The 17,146-nt window shown below is 32.5% G+C and overlaps 1 protein-coding gene across 2 annotated transcripts; it reads right to left on the bottom strand.

The window, feature by feature from the left end:
* Positions 1-1,977: 1,977 nt before the first annotated feature.
* Positions 1,978-15,971, bottom strand: LOC127735501 (uncharacterized). 2 transcript variants are annotated; one of them, XM_052245682.1, is made up of 3 exons: positions 15,469-15,971; positions 6,055-6,309; positions 1,978-3,432 (listed from the first exon to the last, which is right to left on the bottom strand). In XM_052245682.1, the coding sequence occupies exons 1-3, from the start codon at positions 15,923-15,925 to the stop codon at positions 2,774-2,776; spliced, it is 1,371 nt and encodes a 456-aa protein (XP_052101642.1). In that variant the 5' UTR covers positions 15,926-15,971; the 3' UTR covers positions 1,978-2,773. The 2 variants fall into 2 exon arrangements, with proteins under 2 accessions (XP_052101642.1, XP_052101641.1); XM_052245681.1 differs by lacking the exon at positions 15,469-15,971 and adding an exon at positions 11,035-11,535.
* Positions 15,972-17,146: the final 1,175 nt, after the last annotated feature.

Genomic DNA, 17,146 nt, shown 5'->3' with positions numbered 1-17,146 from the left:
CTTGAAAAATCATATTACCCATTATTGCCCAGTATTACCCGTTTCTGAGAGTATTTCCCAGCCTGGGAAATACTTTGCCAACCCTAATATTAGCAATATTTTGCACATCATATGGATGTTTTCATATTTTTAAGGAAAGTCAATTGGAATGTATTTTTTTTTAATCATTCTAATTCTACGACTTCTAGTAAGTAAGTATAGTAAAATAAAAAAATATATAATGTCTATTATAGTTTTTTAGCTAAATTAAATATACTGCTAAAAAGGAACGTTCAAGAATATTTTATATGATGCGAATCCTTGTTCACTGTAGAAGACATTTTTGTTACTTCTAGGTGTGGCTTGTCTATTAAGGCTAATTTATACTGTAGGGTAAACAAAATAGAAGAAGTCAAAACTGTTATATCTCTTTCACCAACAATGATTTTTAATCCCCACAATTTTAATTTTTTGCAAAATGCAAAAATGATAACTGCCAGGGGAAACCTTGGTTAGGTTGCTGTCTCTGAAAATAACCTAACACCGAGGGGGCGGAGCCAAATAATCTCCATGGAAATGAGATATGCCAATGCTTATACAACTGCATACCAAATATCATTGACTTACCACTAGTGGTTCCCCATAAACTGACCTAATCACAAACTAATATATGTAAACTAAACAAAAGTTTCAAAGTCAATAGACCATGACTGAGGGGGCAGGGCCAAATAATCTCCATGGAAATGAGATGTGCCAGTGCTAATACAACTGCATACCAAATATCATTGACCAACCACTAGTGGTTCACCTTAAACTAGACCTAATCACAAACTAACATTGTTGACGCCGCCACCGCCACCGGAAACAGCATACCTATGTCTCGCTTTTTGACTCCATCAAGGCGAGAAAAAAATGGCAATACTTGTAAACTATGTGAAACATCCAAAGTCAATGAATCATGACTAAAGGTTCAGGACCATATAATCTCGGTGGAAATGAGAAATGCCATACTTATACAACTGCATTCCAAATATTGTTAACTTATATAAGACAAGTTGTTCAACATAAACTGATGAGTTTGTTCTTATGTTGTGCATTTACACCACTGTCCTAGGTTAGGTGAGGATTGAGCCTTACAAACATGTTTAACCCTTTCAAATTCTTTAATATGCCAAGTCAGGAGCCTGTAATTCAGTGGTTGTCTTTAGTTCGTGTCCGTCATATTGTTTTTCCTAAATTTTATTGTTATAAATTAGGCCCCAAGATTTCTCCTCTAAATTGTTTTACATTTTGTCATGTCTGGGCCTTTTATATAGCGGACTATATAATATAGGTTTTTCTCATTGTGGAAGGCCATCTGGTGACCTATAATTGCTTATATCTTTGTCATTAGTATTATTTATACCATATCTCCTGATTTTCATATTCAAAAATTTCAAAGTCAACGAACCATCACTGAAGCTTCTGGGCCATATCAAATCCATGAAAATGAGATATGATAATGGTAATACTAATACAACTTCTTTTTATATATCAATGATATACAATTAGTGGTTCCCCTCAAGCTGACCTAATCACAACTTTAACATGTAAACTATAAGTTTCAAAATTAAAAGACCATGGGTGAAGGGGGCTGCCTCAAATTATCTCCATGGAAATGGTTCCCCTCAAACTGACCTAATTAGAAACTTTAACATTTAAACTAAGCAAAAGTTTCACAAGTCAATAGACGAGCGGACAGGACCCAATAAACTCCCTGGTAATGAGATGTGCAAATGCTTCTTCATCTGTATACCAAATATCATTGACAAACAATTAGTGGTTCCCCTTAAACACAAAATTTAACAGGTTGTTGACGCTGACACTCTTGCCGTGGAAACAGCACACTTACCTTTAACCATCGCTACTTTCTTGAGGCGAGCAAAAAATGATCAAATAAGCAACCAAATCTTTGTTAATTCATTAATGGTGACCCTTTTATAAAAAACATAACTACTTTTTTTAACATTGTAATGCCTTAAATATTTAGTATAAATAAAGAAATAAAATGAAATACTAACAAGTATAAATTTCAGTAAAAATTTAAGACCAAATTATAATTTCAATTTCAATTTAATGTAAATGAAAAAATAGTGCATATAGAAAATACTGCAGGTTAAAAAACTGTAGTTAAAAATCTGGTCTTGAAGGGATGTAATAAGATTAAAATATATAACTTAGCTAGCCAAAAAAAAGGGAATGATAAATTTTGTAAATGGAAAGAGTTTTTGTAAAATTACTTTTTACATGTATGTGTATTCTACTCATTGCAGCACCAACTTTTTAATATAAAAACAGTGGTACTACAAAATAATACCCCCCCCCCCCCCCCAAGACTGCCCCTCCCCCCTCTTTTTTTCACCTCTTGCAAAGTCATGCATGATTTGCTTAGGTAGACCCAAAAAAATAATTCAGATAAAGAAATGAAATAGGAAGTGCAACAGACCAAAGGACAGACTCCATTCATTACTGTTTACCTCTGGTTTAGTAAGGGGGTGTAATACTGTTGAAATTAGACATCCTAGCTTAGAATGACTGTAGCAACGGGTAGTTTAAATTGCCAATGTGGTTTCACTTAAGATTTTTGAAAACATAATGCTAACAATAGTCCAAAACTCCTTTTGGCAATTTGGAACAATAGGGCTTAAAAATCTTACCCATGTCCCATATACTGGTAGGTTCTCAGGGTCTCTGTCTGCCCTTAACTTATCTACTAATTTATATTAATATCATCATCAAGTAATTTTCTCATAATTTATATGGAAATACATTTTTCTTCAGGAAAAGGAATAGTGTTTATTTCCTCATATTGCCATGGCGTAAATGTTTTTTTCATTGTTACTGTTTTTTCGATAAGGTCTATACGTTCATGCTGTAATTGATGAAGAAAGTCACATGACCCTTTTAATGACTGTATGTCCTCCTGAGGCAGTGATGGGTTTAATGTTATGTGATTAAGTACCATCCAAATCTGTATGATAGCAGACATATCTAATTTAGCCTCTGGATATCTATACCTTCTCCACAGTGGAATAGGATCGCCTTTATTTCTTAAAAGTATATCATTGTCAATGTCATACATATAAATGTCAAAATGCATTCCACTCAAAGCAATGGTTGGAATGAGTGACACTGGCAAACTGTCCTTCCTGTGTTTCAACTGATAATGTTTTTGATAAAATGAAAATGTAATACACTGAGCTACAAACTGTGAAATGTTTTGAGAAGACCTCAATAGTTCCTTCTGTTTTTTTAATTCGATTAATTGCTTTTCATCAAATTCTGCTTCAAAGGCATGGTCATCTCTTGTCAGCCAGTAATTTCTGTCCTCTTGTTGCGGTTGAATTATATTACATTTTCCACCAAGGGAATAAACTATAATATCAGGATATCCATAAAACAACATTTCACTTCCTGAAAAGAAATTTACAATTAACTAAAAGCTTATAGAAACCTGAATCGCTCATTTGACTTTCTAAACAGATGATAATATCTGTTAACAAATTTAACTTTGGAATGCTTTTGTTTTTAATTGGGTAGGATTGAGAACCTTGCATACATCATCCCTGCCAATAGATATAAGAAGATGGTATGAGTGCCAATAAGACAACTCTCCATCCCAATCAAAATTTATAAAAGTAAACCATTATAGGTCAAAGTACGGTCTTCAACACAGAGCCTTGGCTCACAACGAACAGCAATTATAAAGGGCCCCAAAAATTACTAGTGTAAAACCATTCAAAGGGGAAAACCAACGGTCTAATCTATATAAAATAACGAGAAACGAGAAACACTTATGAACCACATCAACAAACGACAACTACTGAACATCAGATTCCTGACTTAAAACAGGTGCAAACAATTGCAGCGGGTTTAAATGTTTTAATGGTACCAAACCTTCACCCATATCTGAAACAATAGTGTAACATCACAACATATAAAGACACACTATAAATTATCAATTGAAATGGCTTAACTCAATCAAAAGACATATTAACACAAGAGAACATACACTGAACAAATAAATTTGATCTATGATACAATGTAAATACAAAATAAATAAACTAAGGGAAGAATAATTAGAGTAACATGTTATACCGCTATGACATGTTAAACAATTTAAGAAAAACAATATGCTTGAACGAAAATATCAGCCATTTGCAATTACTTCAAACACAGGTAAATGAAAATAATTTTGTTGATAGGTATACGTGTACAGTTCAAATGGAGAAAGGAAATATTTTTACAAAATTAATAATTTTGATGTTCCTAGTATGAAGAAGTGAAAATTTATAGTAATACCAAACACTTATCAAAGCTGGTATCATAATAGACCAGATGTAACCCTGAATAACATTAAATAATAAAAAAACATTACAATTAGTATCAACAGGTCAAATAAACAAGAAAGTACAATTTGAGAGTACTCACAGTTACTGACAGTTAGTCAAAAGCCAAAAACAGTTAATAATAAAAAATCATGCATCAGAGTCTAAAATCAACTAAAACAAGTTTGTTTTAAATTAGCCTAACAGTTTCAGATAAGAAGTAAAAAAAATTAATGTAATTATCTTTTAGTTTTGAAGGGTATCTATGTGTGACCAGTGTGACCATTGCCACAATGCTTGCCACTTGACTGACATTTAACATAGGGTTGTAAGTAGAGTTTTTCAAAACGTTGTGAATTTTAAAAGAAAAATGTTTATGAAAATGGGACAATCATAATAAAATAGTCCCTCAATCACTATGTTTTTCATTTCAAAAATCCACCATTCATTTATTGATTGATTGATTAATTGGTGTTTAACGCCACTTTCAGCACTATTGTACTATTTTGTGACAGTCAGTTTTTATTGGTGGAGGAAGACAGAGTGCCCAAAGAGAACCACAGACCTTTGGTAAGAAATCCATCTGAAGACTTTTCACAAAAGTTCTTTCCAATATACAAATAAGCAGCTGTGGTACGAGTTTGCTTATTATTTCCAAGTTTGATAATAAGGCAAGAACTTTAGAGAGGAGATGAAAATGTGATTTCCAATAGGATTTCAATTGCTACTTTGTACCTGTTCCAACACTGCCATCTTGCTTGTCACCAAATCAACATTCGATGAGGATCTTTGTAGAGGGTTTTATAGTCCTTAATCTTGTAAAGTTTCTTAAAATATTCTTAAAGAGAGGATGAATTTAATATTGTCTAATAAGAATGCTTCAAATGGCTCTTATTTCATCCAATAAGAAGAAAATGAGGCCTTTTTGTAAACAATCTTCATATATTAATTTTAAAAAAGTGCCAGGTGACTCAATGATGAGCTTAAAAGAGGCTGTTGTTTCTCATAAAATCTTGGCAAATTTAATTATAATGTTATTGGTATATACAAAGCAACATATGAATAGCCTGTTCATTTTATTGGACATTTAAAAATTAATTCTCAGAAATTACCAGACAAAATGTGCAGAATATCAGTTTTTGGCAGATTTTTTATTTACTCGAATCAAGCCAAAGCTAGTATCTTACCTAATTTTTGTTTTATTCATTTATATTTTTGAGTGTGTTCAATTTTTCTTCAATGAAGTTTCGCTATAATAAATTAAGATGATATATGAAGGAAAATGTATTATGTTTGTTTTAATTCTGATTTGCCAAAGTACATGAAGTATAATTTCATTGGCTAAGCTTGTTGTCTCATGCTCATACACTCAGTATTAGTTCTTTCCCAACTTATGACTTCTGTTAGATTTACAATAAGGAAATAAAAACATGAACTTGTCAGTTACCAATTTTGCACAATGAAGGAGTTCTCGAAAATCTTGTCAGTAACCAATTTTGCACAATGAAGGAATTCTCAAAAATCAGGGGACAAGATATCATTGCTGAACGACAGAACATACGGTATGGGTTTTCTCATTGTTGAAGGCCATACAGTGACATATAATTACTATATCCTCGTCATTTGAACTTTGGTGGATAGTTGTATCATTGGCAATCATATCACATCTCCTTCTTTTCAAACTATATGATTTAATGGTATAACTTACCAATTCCAGAATTGTGGTAAGGTATTTTTTCTTTACACATATCACATGGACACATCCTGTGTATATTTCTTGATCTGTCATCATTTAAAACCGAGAAATGTGACCCAAATCTGGCACTGTTTGATATCCTTGGCATTGTCAGTCTTGAAAAAAGGTGATTTGCCATAATAACTATTTCATATAATTCTTCATTAACATCATCATCTTCATCGTCCTCATTTACAAAGATCTTTTGTAAGCATCTTTCATGAAAATCTGTAATGAAAAAGATGCATCAATAACAATCAATTTGTATCTTATCAGGATTTGTACAAAGGGAATAATACTATCAAGACAGGCTATGTGAACTACAGGTGTGTGACAAGATATTTTTAATACATTGTATATGTATATATTGAATACACTAAAGTAAGTGTATTCAGTATATACATATATATATTAAAAAATATTGACTCTCACCTGTGGTCTGTACCATATATATGTTGTTTATTTTTGTTTGAACCTTTATTCTTTTCAGAGCAGTCTGGTGACAGTGGTTTGTCTGGTCTGTTGTACTGTCAAGGTATTTGGTAATTCTTTTCATCATTTTATGTATCATAAACATTATAATAATGTATCAACAAAGTGAATTGGTCATGAAAAACAGGTCTTTCATTTCAAATATGTAGCAAACTTGGGTCAGTTAAATATTTTTTAAAAGCTATTACAGATTGAAATGTTGACAAATAAATGAATTGCTAGCACCGGCACTTGTCTCTGAAAAAAAAATCCTATATACCTTAATATGTGTTATATTAAGGTATATATAGGATTATTTTTTTAAACTCATACCGTATAGTCAGCTGTAAAAGGCCCCGATATGAAAAATTTGAAACAATTAAATAGAAAAAACTAACAGCCTAATTTATAACAAAACAATTTACGAAAAACAAATATGACAGACATGAACCAACGACAACCACTGAACTACAGGCTCCTGACTTGGGACAGGCACATAAAGAATGTGGCGGGGTTTAACATGTTTGTGAGCACTCAACCCTCCCCTAACCTGGGATAGTGTTGCAACAGCACAACACAAGAACAAACTATAACAAGAGGCTGTCAGAGTGACAGCAAACCAGATTTCCTGCAGAGGTCGAACCCTGAACAGTTGAGCAAGTATGGACACTACATTTAGCTTAAAACAGCTCTGAATTTGGATTGTGATTGAATATTTGACACAGCATAGGTTTGTGACACAAAATGAATGTGCTCAAAGAACTGAAAAATTTGAAATTGGACATTTCCCTATTATGGTCCAATATCCAAAATCTAAGTACATTGTTAGAATCAGCATATCAAAGAACCCCAAGAATTTAATTTTTGGTGAAATCAAACAAAAGTTTAATTTAGGACTGTTTGAACCTCAATGTGGACCAATTTGATAAAGGAGCCCACAGTCCAAAATCTCTAAATACATGGTCAGATTCAGCATTTCAAAGAACCCCATAAATTCATTTTTTGTTGAATCAAACAAAGTTTAATTTTGGAAAACTATTTTTAAAAGAAAAATGAAGAAATTATTGACCATAAAATTAATAAAATCATATTTGATCATATTTGGACAAAACAATATTTGATTGTGTTTTAATAAACATTTCAATATATTAAAAACAAAGCTGATTGTAGTAAGGCATTTATCATAATAATCAATATTTTATCAACATAAAAGACCAGGATATAAACCAAATGAGTGTAAGACTGACAGGCCTACCAGACTGTGCCTGATGTGCAGAGTCTGAAGAGACTTTGGCATTGATGAAAACTAGAACCTAAGTCCTGTGACTAGACATGACTAGATTCATTTGTTCTCGACTCATAATTTTTGAAAAGGATATCAAGAGATATAAATCAAATTCTGTTCTTAATCTATTGGTTTAATTCATTTTGTTCATTGGATCAACCTAAAATGCGAAAAAAAAGGTTAATATAAAGGTTTTTTTTTTGGACAAGTTACATTCCATTCAGACAAGTAAGTTTTGGTATGTACTTGTCCTATTGGGCAAGTTGAAAAAAAAGTTATTGTAGAGGCCTGATTGGGATATATAAACACCATAACACAGTGCCAAAGGAACATCACCGTCCAAAAAAGGAAAATTAACAATAGGAAAAAAAAATTTCTCTTTTGTCGTAAATTTTTGTGTAGAGTTTCTGGTGTAACACTGATATATCTAAATCTAGGAAAGGACAGTTATTGCTGTTAATATTTGACTTCTTTAAAGTAAGTTCCTTTGGGTAAATTTCAGCAGTATATTTAGAGAAATCTTGATTTTTTAACGAAAAAATATCATCAAGATAAAGGTAAGTGTTGTTGAATTTATCAATTGAATGGAATTTAGACTGTTCTTTACTGAGTTTGGCAATGAACTGTGATTCATAACAGTATAGGAACAAGTCTACTATTAAAGGGGCACAATTGGTGCCAATAGAAATACCTACAACCTGTTGATAAACTTTATTGCCGAAACGCACATGTACATAAATGTTGTCAAGGAGAAAATTTAGGGCTTATATCATCTCATCACATCTCCAGTAAGCATATCTAGCATATTTACCTTTCTCTTTTGAGAAAAAGGCTTTATATGGGTTGCAGCAATAAATTTGCTTTCAAAATAAGTATTTTGTAAATAAGAACCAAGGATCTGGAAATTTATTCACAACATTTCAGTCATTTTGAGATACTTGAAATTACATGAATTAGGGGCCATTTTTTCTGGCAATTTTACTATCAATTTTATTGACGATTCACCCCAGTTCAGGCGGAAACCCAGTTGAAATTAAACAAAAGGAATGGAACTCTTTATAAGAGAAGGTAAAAAAAGCCAAGTTGGTAAATTTGAATTGTTTACATCTTTTTCTATGGGCTTTAAAAGGTTAATAAATGTGCATAATTTAGGATTTTATGCATCTTATATATGTGTTTTTACTTAAATTATGGTATGGAGCTTCGAGATATTTGTAAGCTTTTAAATTACAGACACATTTTCACAAAACAGTTGAATGGAGTACATGTAGGTGCAAATAAATGTTGATCTTTTTTGTGCATAAGCATAAATTCCGCTGAAAAAAATTCCAAAGAAAGATTAATTGATTGATTGATTGGTGTTTAAGGCCACTTTCAACACTATTGTGCTATTTCATGGCAGTCACTTTTTATTGGTCGAGGAAGCTGGAGTGCCCGGAGAGAACCACCAACCTTCGGTAGGAAAACTGACAATCCTAGTCAATTAAGATTGGAGTCGATTGCACCTGGCCTGTGCGGGATTCTAACTCACAACCTCAGTGTTGACTGGCTAGTGATACAGTAGTGCAACTACTTAGACCACTCGGCCACCGAGGCCCCCAAAGAAAGATAATAGATTGATCTTTTTAAAGCATTAATTTGCATGTCTGCCCCCGGCAACAGTTTTTTGAGAAAAAATCTTAAAAATGGTCAATTTTTTCATTGAAAAGAGAAAGTCGAGTACACCTTTTTATGTTCAGGCGTGTTTGAGTTGACTATTCTGTCTTGAAAACATATAAAAGAAAAATATTTGATACATGACATCTTGCTTCAGATTCTATTATTTTTATATATTTAGGCTCAAGGTTGATATAATAACATTAAAAACTTACAGTACTAAGAAATGAAATATATGGGTCAAGTGAAATATCTTTGTAATGAGTCATAACAACAGAGTAGGTGTGTTCGAATTACAAATTTTTACTTAACATGCTTAAAGTACTTGACAACAGACTTTTCAACTGGATCTTAAAAATGCATAACTTCAAAAAAACTTCAATTTTTGTGTGTGATATCTAGGGTAATCAGTCAAGGGTCTAACTTAAATAAGTTATTAGAGAAAAATAACATACATTTGTTATTGAGGGCTAAAAAATCAAAAATCTGTAATAACATATGTATGTTACATGTTTCAAAGGGGCATTATACATCCTTAATTTTGTTAAATTGTGTACTAGTTCTATTGATATTATAATTGTCTTTATGTATATTAAACTTTAGAAAGATATAACAGCCCATAGTTTGCCAATCATGCATAACACACCCATGTTATCACAGAAAAAATATGCCTGTAATAACTAAAGGGTGTTATTACAGCTTCTCTACATCTCTTCAAAGCCTTTTCTCCTACATATCTCACAATGTATTTTAATTAATTGTAATAAATAATGATAAGAGCATGTAATGAGGTTCTGCGCAAGCTTCCTAGTCATTCCCAAGTGTCTCATGTAATAAGTTAAATGCCTGTAATAACTAAGCCTTGTTATTACAGCTAAGTTATCACTTAAAAGCCTTGTCTCATTGATTTACCATGGTTGATAAAAAATGTATTAATTGAATTGGAAAATTAGTTTTCAAGGTTATGTATTAAGGTACTGCGCAAGTTTCAAGAATTCCCAATTGCCCACTGAAAATAAAAAAAATTATGGTACATTTAACTGATAACAAACATATGTTACTACAGATTAAGAGAAAGTATCCGTAATAACACATGTATGTTATTTTTCTCTAATAACTTCAAGTTACACCCTTGACTGGTAATTACTAGTCCTCAACCTCTGAAAATTTATAGTCTGCCCTTCCACGAAATAATTTTTTAAATATTTTTGAACTTTCGAAAATTCCCCCTGACATTTCCTATCAGACAATACTTTTAAGTTGATCAAATGCATAAAAGTACATTTAATGATGCTCAATAGCTAGTACATGTAGATACAATCATACATTTGTCTAGTAAGATACAAGAGCTAAATTGACAGTGCGTCATCACTACAATGGCTTCCATTTTTACGATTATAAAACTTAGGTGGCGTAATGGGGAGATAATTTTCATGAAGTAGAATCCTGACTTGAGTTACTTCATGAAATTCTTATCTTTTTTCTTAAATCATTTTAAGATTGATCTATGTAAGTACAATTGTGTATTATATGATTCACACCTAGATCTTGTAGAAATCCAGCTTTCATGGCTTGTATTACAAAATTTACATCAACATTGTCTGTCATTTTCCCATCCGTTACATGCTGTTCAAGAGCATTAAACCCATTTCTGTAGATCGAATTCAAATTAATAATTTTAGAGAAAGCCTCAGTGCTGTCATCAACAGTGTCCGGTTCTATCGTTTCAACATTTATATCTGTAATGATTTGCTCAATTTTGACATTAGCATTCGTAACGCTGGAACCTAACGTAAAGGCTTTTATGCGAAAAGGTTCAAACTGAATGTCTTTATACTCGGCAAGGGATTTGCTGATTCCAACAATAACATCTTCTTCCGTCCGACGTCGCAATTTGCTGTATTTTTTCGTAGATTCAATAGAAAAACATGTAAACCTCTCAATTTTCAGCTGAAGTATGGATCGTGCTTTTACATACTTTGACAGCTGCGACAACATGACTAACTTGAATTTTAGTTTAAACTACATTTTCTTTCTGGGGACATTTCAGGTAGGGAACAGAATCTATTGACACTTTAGTAAGATTGAATATTTTAATATTAGCTTAAGCTTCTTTAATTAGGAGCACCGTCAAAATGAGAACAAAATTTCACGTCTCTTGTATCTAATATTTTTGTTGTTTTGATATTATTGCAACTTGAAAATTTCGTAATACACAGGCCTACAGAACTGAGAAGGGGTCATAAACCTTAAACACAGTGACACATCAGTAAGGGAGCTACCATTTGATTTTTATTGGGGGGGGGGGGGGGGGGGGGTATGAATCAGCATATCAAAGAACCCCAAGAATTTAATTTTTGGTGAAATCAAACAAAAGTTTAATTTAGGACTGTTTGAACCTCAATGTGGACCAATTTGATAAAGGAGCCCACAGTCCAAAATCTCTAAATACATGGTCAGATTCAGCATTTCAAAGAACCCCATAAATTCATTTTTTGTTGAATCAAACAAAGTTTAATTTTGGAAAACTATTTTTAAAAGAAAAATGAAGAAATTATTGACCATAAAATTAATAAAATCATATTTGATCATATTTGGACAAAACAATATTTGATTGTGTTTTAATAAACATTTCAATATATTAAAAACAAAGCTGATTGTAGTAAGGCATTTATCATAATAATCAATATTTTATCAACATAAAAGACCAGGATATAAACCAAATGAGTGTAAGACTGACAGGCCTACCAGACTGTGCCTGATGTGCAGAGTCTGAAGAGACTTTGGCATTGATGAAAACTAGAACCTAAGTCCTGTGACTAGACATGACTAGATTCATTTGTTCTCGACTCATAATTTTTGAAAAGGATATCAAGAGATATAAATCAAATTCTGTTCTTAATCTATTGGTTTAATTCATTTTGTTCATTGGATCAACCTAAAATGCGAAAAAAAAGGTTAATATAAAGGTTTTTTTTTTGGACAAGTTACATTCCATTCAGACAAGTAAGTTTTGGTATGTACTTGTCCTATTGGGCAAGTTGAAAAAAAAGTTATTGTAGAGGCCTGATTGGGATATATAAACACCATAACACAGTGCCAAAGGAACATCACCGTCCAAAAAAGGAAAATTAACAATAGGAAAAAAAAATTTCTCTTTTGTCGTAAATTTTTGTGTAGAGTTTCTGGTGTAACACTGATATATCTAAATCTAGGAAAGGACAGTTATTGCTGTTAATATTTGACTTCTTTAAAGTAAGTTCCTTTGGGTAAATTTCAGCAGTATATTTAGAGAAATCTTGATTTTTTAACGAAAAAATATCATCAAGATAAAGGTAAGTGTTGTTGAATTTATCAATTGAATGGAATTTAGACTGTTCTTTACTGAGTTTGGCAATGAACTGTGATTCATAACAGTATAGGAACAAGTCTACTATTAAAGGGGCACAATTGGTGCCAATAGAAATACCTACAACCTGTTGATAAACTTTATTGCCGAAACGCACATGTACATAAATGTTGTCAAGGAGAAAATTTAGGGCTTATATCATCTCATCACATCTCCAGTAAGCATATCTAGCATATTTACCTTTCTCTTTTGAGAAAAAGGCTTTATATGGGTTGCAGCAATAAATTTGCTTTCAAAATAAGTATTTTGTAAATAAGAACCAAGGATCTGGAAATTTATTCACAACATTTCAGTCATTTTGAGATACTTGAAATTACATGAATTAGGGGCCATTTTTTCTGGCAATTTTACTATCAATTTTATTGACGATTCACCCCAGTTCAGGCGGAAACCCAGTTGAAATTAAACAAAAGGAATGGAACTCTTTATAAGAGAAGGTAAAAAAAGCCAAGTTGGTAAATTTGAATTGTTTACATCTTTTTCTATGGGCTTTAAAAGGTTAATAAATGTGCATAATTTAGGATTTTATGCATCTTATATATGTGTTTTTACTTAAATTATGGTATGGAGCTTCGAGATATTTGTAAGCTTTTAAATTACAGACACATTTTCACAAAACAGTTGAATGGAGTACATGTAGGTGCAAATAAATGTTGATCTTTTTTGTGCATAAGCATAAATTCCGCTGAAAAAAATTCCAAAGAAAGATTAATTGATTGATTGATTGGTGTTTAAGGCCACTTTCAACACTATTGTGCTATTTCATGGCAGTCACTTTTTATTGGTCGAGGAAGCTGGAGTGCCCGGAGAGAACCACCAACCTTCGGTAGGAAAACTGACAATCCTAGTCAATTAAGATTGGAGTCGATTGCACCTGGCCTGTGCGGGATTCTAACTCACAACCTCAGTGTTGACTGGCTAGTGATACAGTAGTGCAACTACTTAGACCACTCGGCCACCGAGGCCCCCAAAGAAAGATAATAGATTGATCTTTTTAAAGCATTAATTTGCATGTCTGCCCCCGGCAACAGTTTTTTGAGAAAAAATCTTAAAAATGGTCAATTTTTTCATTGAAAAGAGAAAGTCGAGTACACCTTTTTATGTTCAGGCGTGTTTGAGTTGACTATTCTGTCTTGAAAACATATAAAAGAAAAATATTTGATACATGACATCTTGCTTCAGATTCTATTATTTTTATATATTTAGGCTCAAGGTTGATATAATAACATTAAAAACTTACAGTACTAAGAAATGAAATATATGGGTCAAGTGAAATATCTTTGTAATGAGTCATAACAACAGAGTAGGTGTGTTCGAATTACAAATTTTTACTTAACATGCTTAAAGTACTTGACAACAGACTTTTCAACTGGATCTTAAAAATGCATAACTTCAAAAAAACTTCAATTTTTGTGTGTGATATCTAGGGTAATCAGTCAAGGGTCTAACTTAAATAAGTTATTAGAGAAAAATAACATACATTTGTTATTGAGGGCTAAAAAATCAAAAATCTGTAATAACATATGTATGTTACATGTTTCAAAGGGGCATTATACATCCTTAATTTTGTTAAATTGTGTACTAGTTCTATTGATATTATAATTGTCTTTATGTATATTAAACTTTAGAAAGATATAACAGCCCATAGTTTGCCAATCATGCATAACACACCCATGTTATCACAGAAAAAATATGCCTGTAATAACTAAAGGGTGTTATTACAGCTTCTCTACATCTCTTCAAAGCCTTTTCTCCTACATATCTCACAATGTATTTTAATTAATTGTAATAAATAATGATAAGAGCATGTAATGAGGTTCTGCGCAAGCTTCCTAGTCATTCCCAAGTGTCTCATGTAATAAGTTAAATGCCTGTAATAACTAAGCCTTGTTATTACAGCTAAGTTATCACTTAAAAGCCTTGTCTCATTGATTTACCATGGTTGATAAAAAATGTATTAATTGAATTGGAAAATTAGTTTTCAAGGTTATGTATTAAGGTACTGCGCAAGTTTCAAGAATTCCCAATTGCCCACTGAAAATAAAAAAAATTATGGTACATTTAACTGATAACAAACATATGTTACTACAGATTAAGAGAAAGTATCCGTAATAACACATGTATGTTATTTTTCTCTAATAACTTCAAGTTACACCCTTGACTGGTAATTACTAGTCCTCAACCTCTGAAAATTTATAGTCTGCCCTTCCACGAAATAATTTTTTAAATATTTTTGAACTTTCGAAAATTCCCCCTGACATTTCCTATCAGACAATACTTTTAAGTTGATCAAATGCATAAAAGTACATTTAATGATGCTCAATAGCTAGTACATGTAGATACAATCATACATTTGTCTAGTAAGATACAAGAGCTAAATTGACAGTGCGTCATCACTACAATGGCTTCCATTTTTACGATTATAAAACTTAGGTGGCGTAATGGGGAGATAATTTTCATGAAGTAGAATCCTGACTTGAGTTACTTCATGAAATTCTTATCTTTTTTCTTAAATCATTTTAAGATTGATCTATGTAAGTACAATTGTGTATTATATGATTCACACCTAGATCTTGTAGAAATCCAGCTTTCATGGCTTGTATTACAAAATTTACATCAACATTGTCTGTCATTTTCCCATCCGTTACATGCTGTTCAAGAGCATTAAACCCATTTCTGTAGATCGAATTCAAATTAATAATTTTAGAGAAAGCCTCAGTGCTGTCATCAACAGTGTCCGGTTCTATCGTTTCAACATTTATATCTGTAATGATTTGCTCAATTTTGACATTAGCATTCGTAACGCTGGAACCTAACGTAAAGGCTTTTATGCGAAAAGGTTCAAACTGAATGTCTTTATACTCGGCAAGGGATTTGCTGATTCCAACAATAACATCTTCTTCCGTCCGACGTCGCAATTTGCTGTATTTTTTCGTAGATTCAATAGAAAAACATGTAAACCTCTCAATTTTCAGCTGAAGTATGGATCGTGCTTTTACATACTTTGACAGCTGCGACAACATGACTAACTTGAATTTTAGTTTAAACTACATTTTCTTTCTGGGGACATTTCAGGTAGGGAACAGAATCTATTGACACTTTAGTAAGATTGAATATTTTAATATTAGCTTAAGCTTCTTTAATTAGGAGCACCGTCAAAATGAGAACAAAATTTCACGTCTCTTGTATCTAATATTTTTGTTGTTTTGATATTATTGCAACTTGAAAATTTCGTAATACACAGGCCTACAGAACTGAGAAGGGGTCATAAACCTTAAACACAGTGACACATCAGTAAGGGAGCTACCATTTGATTTTTATTGGGGGGGGGGGGGGGGGGGGGGGGGGGGTATGAATGAAACATTTTGTCCTGCATTTTTTTTAGTTGTAATCTCTGTCCTGCCTTTTCATTTTATATATTGGTTTATCCTGGTATTTTTAACATCCTGCCTATTTTTTTTGCCAAGTTGCTCATCCTGCCTTTTTTTTTTACTCAAAACTCCTGTCCTGCCTTGTTTTCATATTTCGTCCTAGCACCCCCCCTCCCCCCATAAAAATCAAATGGTAGCTCCCTAATACAAATCCTTGGACACATATTGAAACATTGCAAGATTTGGTAAGATTGGTTGATTGAAAGTAGACATGAATCTGTAGTGTGAAACATATCAATATGAATGATAAATACAATTAATTAACAATAAAATACTTTAAAGTCATTATAGCTTGAATTGATAAATAATTAAAATATTAAATAAATCTTAAGCAATAGATTATAATGGGGTGAACTACTATAAAACAGTAAACAATCTTGATTCTGCACCTGTACTTGGATTTGCAGACAGTTCGGTTCCTTACGAGTTACACACTGATGCGTCTGGGGAAGCACTTGGAGCAGTCCTATAACTGAAACAGGGAGACCTGATGCGTGTCATCAGCTATATGCCAGTTGTGGTTTGAACAAGACAGAAAAAAACTATACCCGCCACATACGAGGGAATTCCTTGCACTAAAGTTCAAGGACTACCTTTACGGCCAACAGTTTACAGTTCTCACTGACAACAATCCAGCAACCTATGTTTTGACCACCGCCAAGTTGGATGCAACAGGACATCGCTGGTTGGCAGCACTTGCAGCATTTAACTTTGTTATATTATTATAATAGTATAGACCAGGAAAGAGTAATGCAGATGCAGATGAACTAAGCCGTTTTCCTATTGGCATTGAAACCGTTCAAGCCATCTGTA

Source organism: Mytilus californianus, unplaced genomic scaffold, assembly GCF_021869535.1.
Source record: "Mytilus californianus isolate M0D057914Y unplaced genomic scaffold, xbMytCali1.0.p SCAF_3, whole genome shotgun sequence".
NCBI lineage: Eukaryota > Metazoa > Mollusca > Bivalvia > Mytilida > Mytilidae > Mytilus > Mytilus californianus.
This window is presented reverse-complemented; position numbering and strand designations above follow the sequence as displayed.

Excerpts from the sequence above, each read along its gene's own strand:
- LOC127735501 (XM_052245682.1), bottom strand. The coding sequence starts at position 15,925 with ATGTTGTCGCAGCTGTCAAAGTATGTAAAAGCACGATCCATACTTCAG. Across the intron at positions 6,310-15,468 it reads TGGATTTCTACAAGATCTAG|ATTTTCATGAAAGATGCTTA; the intron begins GTGTGAATCATA and ends TTTTCATTACAG. Across the intron at positions 3,433-6,054 it reads TTACCACAATTCTGGAATTG|GAAGTGAAATGTTGTTTTAT; the intron begins GTAAGTTATACC and ends ATTTCTTTTCAG.